Genomic DNA, 8,221 nt, shown 5'->3' with positions numbered 1-8,221 from the left:
GGCAGTAATATTGGACTGGTTTGCCATTTCCTTCTCCAGCTCATTTTACAGATGAGGAAACTGAGGTAAACAGGGTTAAGTGACTTCCCCAGGGTCTCACAGTAAGTGCCTGAGGCCAGATTTGAACTCAGTCTTCCTGACGCCAGGCCTAGCACTATATCCACTGTGCCATTTACCTGCCCTAAGGGAGTTGTTTAAAGGGACCAATATGTGTACAAAGACAACTCATCAACCAATTTAGATTTTAGAAATTTTTATCTGGACCAGTATTTCCCATGACTTCTAAAATGGCCACCTGGAGAACAGTGCCTGTGCATGGCACCAGATGGCGCTCCATCTTGCTTTCACTGTGCATTCCTGAGCGACTCCTAGGTTCTAGTGCTGAGCTCACTAACCACTGGGCCCTCTCAGCCCCCCCAGTCCCCTATGGTAACTCCTCCTGGGTTTCTGTCTAGGTTTTTCAATTTAAATGTGTATGATTTAATCCCATCATAATTAATAACTAAATTAGCCGATGCTTCCAGCCCATGGAGATTCTAATTCCCCAACTTCACATGTTCTGAAAGGATTACTCATACACATGGAGATTAAATGGATGCTTTATCAAAAGAGGGAAAAGAACTGAATGCTGTTGGGTTCAAGACTCCCAAGTGGTGGCAAACCTGCCCCTGCCTAAGGATGCTTGGGCCTCACTGCTCTTATATCTGCCCTGGAGCGGCAGGTCCCCTAAGGCTTCTGGTCTTTCCATGGACCCTGCAGCCCGGCTCTTACATACACTGGCTACTTCAATTAGACGGCAGCTAGGTTGCCCCATAGTGCATCGAGTGCTGGGCCTGGAGGCAAGAAGACTCATCTTCCTGAGTTCAAATCCAGCCTCAGACACTTACTAACTGTGTGACCCTAAGCAAGTCACCGAACACTGTTTGCCTCAGTTTCCTCATCTGTAAAATGAGCTGGAGAAGGAAATGGAAAACCCCTCCAGTATCTTTGCCAAGAAAACCCCAAATGGGATCTCAGAGAGTCAGACAGGACTGAAAGGACTGAACAACAACAGCAAATTAGTCTGTGAGTTCCTCGAGAGTAAACACTGTCCTGATATACTGGTAGGGGATCATACCCTCCCCACCCCACCTCACCCCCATCTCAAACACTTTAGTCTTAAAAGTAAAGGGCTCATGGTAGCCTCTGTCTCAGCTCATCACAAGGTCTGGCTGATCCTGTAACCACTGATTGTCTACACTACGCAGTCCTAGAGGATGTCTTACAGGTTAGTCATCAGGGGTCCAAGATCAGAATTCGTCTCAATGGCCCCCACCTCAAGCACCTCTGGGGTATATCTTAGATGTCACCTAGTATGGTTCCAGACCCAATAGTCAGGTGGGAGGTGCAACAGAATAGTTAAATCAAAAATGGAACCACCCTCCAAATGCATTGTGCAAGGCAGATGCCCCAGAAGAACAGGAGACAAGAGTCTGTTGACAGATGTTTCTAGTTGTTAGAAACACATCAAGTTCGTTGATCCTGTTGAGTCCTTCCACAACTCAACATGTGTGACTCCCGTTACTCTGTTTACTAGAGTAACTCATCCCCACACTCCCTCCCACTCTGGGACCTTAAGATGTAGACTATGTGTGAAATAACCAAAGATTGCCTATGGATCACTGGGAGCTGGGCAATGGGTGCCGTATGCAGAAGATGGAAGCAAGAATTGGCAATGAAAAATAGGTACAGGAGGATATTTTTGTCTTTTATATCCTGAGCACCAAACACTGTGCTTGACACACAGTAGGTGCTTCATGAATGTTTGTTGATTGACTGACCCAGCATGTTAAAGTAAATTATGAGAAATTACAGATATTGGGAAGTAAAGATGTGAGTGTGAAAAGGAGGGTAACTTTTGACAGGATGGTGAATGATATGGAAGGATTATTGCTAATCACAGCTTTCACCCCCAAGTTTCTCAGTCCAGGTCAGAAGAGCAAAACAACTCACCTTCTAAAAGCCCGCTGGGAAATGGAACTTCCCACCCCCGAAGAAACCCTGGCAGCCCTTACCTATTCAGGTTTCCAACACACTCACACACACACACACACACACACACACACACACACACTCACACACCCATACATAGATCCAGCTCTGGCGTCTGAATTACAGAATGAGATCAAACATTGATAACCACTTTATTCAAAAAGGACCCTCACTTCCAAGATATTTTCAGTGCAGAAACCTGCCCGTGATTGGAGATGCTTCCAAATTCATCACAACACATTTTGCCAGTCTTCATCCAAAGGGTCACTACTTTAACTACAGAACTATGTTGGGAAATTCTTTTGGTCCAGTGGAGTTAAGCCTTCTTCCTCCCAGCTTCTCCTTCAATCAGGCTGGCCTGAAAAATGATACACATGTGTACATCCAACATAACTGACTTTACTGACTTCCCAAAACAATGGAAAGGCCTCACCAGTTTCTTCTTGTATCTATGGAATGAAGCCAATACGGCAGATTCCCTTTGTGAAATTTCATAGTTTGGGGGAGTTAGGTGAATTTTGTAAACTTGAGGGAAGCAGAATAACATGGTATTGTAAGAAGAGTGCATTTGGAGCCAGAGGACCCAAGTTCGAATCTCGACTCTTCCCGTGTCTGTGGCATCAGACCCCTCTGAGCATCAAATACCCAGGAGCAAAGAAAGAAGACTTGGGGATAGGTATAAATAGGACACCAGACCCGGAGTCAGGGAGACCGGATATTAAATCCTGCGCTAGACACACGTGATCCAGAGCGAGTCGCTTAACCTCCCTCAGCCTTGATGTCCTTCTCTGTAAAATGGGGATAATAGTGATTGTGAGGATCAGATGGGATAGTATCTGTCTGTTAAGTACTTTGCCAACTTTGACACGTTGTATAAATGCTGGCTGTTATTAAATGTGACAGCCCTCTTCAAATAATGGGTAGCATTCTTTAGCTCTTTTACAGTGTGCAAAACACTTTACAAATAGAATCTCATTTGATCTGGGAGGTAGATGCTATGATGATGTCCATTTTGCAGATGAGGAAACTGAGGCAGCAGTCACTTAACTTGCCTTGAACTCAGGTCTTCCTTACTCCAGGTGCAGCGCTCTATCCACTGTACTATATAACTGCCTCTAGTAATACCAAATATATCTAGTAATGCCAAATTATTGGCTTTTCTGTCCATCTAGTAACGCTACATATGTCTGAAGGACCGTCTGGCAGAGGAGGGGGCAGGCTTGTTCTGTGTTGCTCTTGATCTAGATCAGATCTAGAGTCAGTGGATAGAGATTAGGGGAAAGCAGATTCTGGCTTACTAGGAAGAGTTCATTCATTAATTCATTAACCAAATATTTTAAAATACCTTGTGTGTGCAGGGTTTTCTGCTAGATATTATGAGTCATAAGAAAAAGGAAGAAAATTTTTAAAAAAACTTCTCGCTAGAAACAAGAATGTTCAGCAAGGACAAGAATGACCCTAGGAGAAAGTGGGTGCCCTGTCCCCAGAAGAAGGTGGGGGATCACTTGTTCAGGGTGCTAGAGAAGAGAGTTCTTCACCTTCCAGAGTACCAAGGACCCCCATGGCATGCCATCTGGTGCAGCCAATAGACCTACCCAGAATAATGATCTAAAGTAACTGAAGGAAGCACTAAATTTCAGTTAGAGGTTAGTGAAAATAGGAATGCCATTTTTCCCCTACAAGTTCACAGACCCCAAAAAATCTCTCCATGTACCCCAAGTTAAAAATTCCTGATTTAAGAGGACCTCCTGCCTCAAAAAGAAAACTAGAGGATGTCCCGGGAACCTTTCAACTCAGGAATTTGGGAATTCTGTGCTTTACTCACCAAAGCCCCCTTTAGATCCCGGAGTGGTGAACGTGGCTGGTGAATGGCGCATTCCAAACGCTGTGGCTCTGCCAGCTGGTTGCCTTCACTGCCCATCTGAATGAAAACAATAGAATTCTTGGACAATGAGAAAAAGAACTTGGAGAAGTCTTTTCCAAAATGATGGGATCAGACCCACAAGATGTACACAGGAGTGCATAACCAGAATAGCCTTTGTTTTCTTTGAGTGACTCAGTTTATCTCATTGAGCCTTGCTTCACCTTTCCCCCGTGCCTGCTGCTTCTCTTCTGGGGCAGGAAGCCCAGAGACCCATGCCTGGGAGCAGAGAACTTCCTGTGTGACTATTCATGGGGCTGGCTGAGGGGAGGTGCTGACTCCAGAGCCACACCCTATTGGGTGCTAACCTAGTCTATGTGGACGTGAACCTCCCAGGGTCCTAGGGGAAGGGGCCAACTCAAGAACCAATCAGCCCTGGTCATTCAGGTGGTGTTTGATAATGTCAAAAACTCTATAAGAGGGGAGAAGACAGCTTGAAGATCCCTTTCCGGTTGGTGAGGCAGAGGTGGACAGCGTGACTCTGGGCCAGCCCTTGGGCTGAACCTAGATGTTGGTAACTATGAATTGTATTGGGTTGGTCTGTTGATATTTGTAATTTGTTTGTATTTGTTCTGAAGTTCAGGGTAATGGCTTTTTCCCCTGAACTAAATGAATGTTGTCTGTAGGCTCCCCTGAACTAACTGAATGCTGGATTAAAGTAAGCTGGTCAACCCCTTCACTATGCTTTCCTTGGTTAAGCAGATAAAAAGAACCTGTGCTTTCCCGGCCTGCCGGCAGCCTCCTGGGTGCTGGCTGTGGGTGGATCTTACGCCCCCACAGAAGCTGCTAGCCGGATTGTTAAAACAGAGTGTTCAATGAAAAGCACATTGTGTGAAGGAGATGGTTTCAGAAAAACCTGGGAAGATTTATATGAACTGATGCAAACTAAAGTGAACAGAACCAGGAGAACAATGCACATGGTAACGTCAATGTTATAATGGTAACCAACTGGGAAAGACTTAGCTACTCTGATCAATACAGTGATCCAAGGCAATTCCAAAGGGCCTATGATGAAAAATGTTATCCATCCCAGAGAGAGAGCTGGCAAACTCTGAGTGCAGCTTCAAGCAGATTTTTAAAATTTTGTTTTTCTTCCTTTTTGTTTCTGTTGGTGGTGCAACATGGCTAATATGGGAATATATTTTACATGACTTTGCATGTATAAAGGCTATCATATCTGCCTTCTCAATGCACGGGGGAGGGAGAGAATTTAGAACCAAAAATAAAAATAGTAATAATAAAGAAAGAACAAAGGCAGAAGACTGGAAGTATAAGAAAAGTACATGCTTTCAGGGCAGGTGTATCTTAAGGGCAGCTGAAGAGGATGGAAAGTATGGCAGAAAGGTAAGTGGCTCATCCTAATTCTGTGAAAACTCCCCATTTGGCAAAGGACCTTGACCCAAGGCTGATGTAATGAGAACTGCTCTTGGAAATTTCACCAGATCCCTTGGCTTCACTTATCTCTATTCAAATAGCCCCCAAATATTGTCCTTACTTAAACATGCTACCTTGGAATCTCTCAGTTTCTCTCTGTATCTCTGTCTGTCTCTGTCTCCATCTCTCTGCTTCTCTCTCTCTCTCTCTCTCTCTCTCTCTCAATGTCTGTTTCCCTGTCTGTCTATCTATCTATCTATCTATCTATCTATCTATCTATCTATCTATCTATCATCTATCTATCTCTCTATTTTGTCATATATGTCCCCAGAATCCCAGTATTTCAGAACTTGGTAAGATTTCAGAATCCATCTAATCTCTGAGAGTTTCCCATCTACATCCTGTAGCTGCCGAGTGGCTGTCCAGGCTTCTCTTCAAGTGTCCACAAGTGAGGAGGAGCCAATGACTTCTCGGGGCAGCTCATTGCATTGTTAAGAAGCCTCTCCCCCCCTTTAACATCTATCCTCAATTTTCCTCTTTGCATCTTCCCCCCATCACTCTGGGTTCCTCCACACCCTTGCTGTGGCAAGCAGAACAAGACCAATCCCTCTTCTAGTCTTCAAATACTTGAATTTAGCTGTCGTGTCTCTGCTGAGTCTTCTCTGCTTGGGGATTAAACTCCCTCAGGCCTTTTAACCAATCCCCATACAGCATGGCCTCAAGAGTCTTAAACATCCTTGCCGTCCTGCTCTAGGACTCTACGCTTCATCGATATCTTTCCTAAAACGTGGCAATAGTGTGGTGTTGTTGTTCAGTCATATCCAATTCTCTGGGACCCCATTTGGGGTTTTCTTGGCAAAGATACTAGAGTGGTTTGCCATTCCCTTCTCCAGCTCATTTTACAGACAAAGAAACTGAGACAAACAAGGTGAAGTGACTTGCCCAGGGTCACACAGCTACCAAGTGTCTGAGGCCACATTTGAACTCAGGTCTTCCTGACTGTAGACCTGGTGCTCTGTACACTATGGCACAACCTAGCTGCTCAAAATGTGGCAACAGAAGTGAACAATACTCCAGGTGGAGTTTGACCAGGTCACACATCTGGTCTGCCATACTGCATTCTAAGAATCTCTAGGTTAGGCCTGTGTCTGACACAGCTGAACCAACTTTCCTGATATAACCACCCAAGCTGGTCGTGCCCACTCTCCATTCCAAAAAATGGCTCCTTTTGTATCTGCTTCTGGGTGTACATTTTCCTCCCCCTATAGAATGTGGGCTTCTTGAGGGCCCTGGAACATAGCAGAGTTACTGGCAGATAGTGAGTGTTTAATAAATGTTTGTTGATTAATAGGTACATAGTAAGTGCTTAACAAATTTGGGATAAATTGAATTAAATAAGTGCCATTTTTCAACAGGGAAAACACACTTCTTCATTTTAATTAACAATTTTTTTTCCACCCAACTAAAATCTATTTTCTCTCTCTCCCACTTTCCCCCACCCTTCTCCTTTTGGGGGGGCGGTTTGGGGAGGGAGGAGAGAAAAATAAAGCTCTTCTAATAAATATACATAGGGCAGCTAGGTGGTACAGTGGATAGAGCTCCAGGCCTACAGTCAGGAGGATCTACATTCAAATCTAACCTCAGACACTTACTAGCTGGGTGGTCATGGGCAAGTCACTTCTCCCTGTTTACCTCAGTTTCCTCATCGGTAAAATGAGCTGGAGAAGGAAATGACAAACCACTCTAGTATCTTTGCCAAGAAGACTGCAAATGTGGTCTTGGAGAGTTGGACATGACTGAACAACAACCACAAACAAATATCCATGTTCAAGCAACATCAAGTCAAAAACCTGTGCCTCCTGAGCCCATCAGCCCTTCTTCAAGAGGTCAGTAGCAAACAAACACACCTCTTGGAATGAATCGATCAAGGTCTCAGCATCCCTTTTCCCTCCTGGGCGAAGGCCATAGGACCAGTGTTGGCCAGAGCTGATCATCACACACACAGTCAGGAGAAGGCATCCAGCTAGGAGCTTCCGGGTCAGTTCCATTCTGTGGTACATTAAAAAATGGAAGGAAACAAACAAACCTAAAGAAGCAGCATTCACGGAGAGGGACAACTATTTGGGGTTGGCAATGAGCCCAGAAATGAGTTAAGCTAACCTTGCAAGACGGGACAAGGTCTTCAGAATGTTTGCAGAGAAGAGCAGCCAGGCACTGAGACACACAGTAATTAGTCCCTGTACAGTCAGTGGGTGGCAAAGTCTAGGTTGGAACTCCCAATCCCAGAATTTCTCAGCAACCTCCTCCCCACGTTCACCAAATGGTTCTTTCTTTTCTTCTCCTTGGATCTCCAAACCTAGTCCTATTTCCTGCTCAAACCCACCCTCTTCTCTTACAGCTGTGTTCCCCAAATCTGTTGAGTCCTCCCTCCTCTAGGACTGGAACTATATTGCTAGAATCTATAAATGTATAGACAGATCTATATATCTATATATATTCTAGTAATAGGTGAATAGAGTAACTTGAAAACTTAATTTTTCATGTCCTGAAAATGACCAAATAGGTCAGTATTTTTGATAAACACATTTTATTCTGTGAAATGTTAGCATTGAAAAGCATTGCCAATATAAAAACTGTCCTCCAAGAACTCAGATTCACACAGTGGGGACCACAACCATCCTCCATGGTCTGGGAAATGTCGCCTTCCATTGGAGGAAGTGGAAAGAAGGCTAGCATGAGAGGGATGAACTTTGAATCATGGGACATGAGATAGAAGAGGGAGACCTTGAGCAGGTGACTGCACCTCCCTATGCAATGACCTCCAAGGCCCCTCCCAGCTCTGATATTCCGTGCTTCTCTGTTTAAAGGATCAGACCTCCAGAACTAGAAAGGATT

General features: G+C 44.5%; 1 protein-coding gene across 1 annotated transcript; it reads right to left on the bottom strand.

Moving 5' to 3' along the window:
- Positions 1-2,347: 2,347 nt before the first annotated feature.
- GNRH1 (gonadotropin releasing hormone 1) lies at positions 2,348-7,386 on the bottom strand. Its single transcript, XM_036752918.1, has 3 exons — positions 7,234-7,386; positions 3,857-3,952; positions 2,348-2,389 (listed from the first exon to the last, which is right to left on the bottom strand). The coding sequence occupies exons 1-3, from the start codon at positions 7,384-7,386 to the stop codon at positions 2,348-2,350; spliced, it is 291 nt and encodes a 96-aa protein (XP_036608813.1).
- Between the last annotated feature and the right edge of the window lie 835 nt (positions 7,387-8,221).

Source organism: Trichosurus vulpecula, chromosome 3 (assembly GCF_011100635.1).
Source record: "Trichosurus vulpecula isolate mTriVul1 chromosome 3, mTriVul1.pri, whole genome shotgun sequence".
Classification (NCBI taxonomy): domain Eukaryota; kingdom Metazoa; phylum Chordata; class Mammalia; order Diprotodontia; family Phalangeridae; genus Trichosurus; species Trichosurus vulpecula.
The sequence above is the reverse complement of the archived record's forward strand: the minus strand, read 5'-3'. Positions and strand labels throughout refer to the sequence as shown.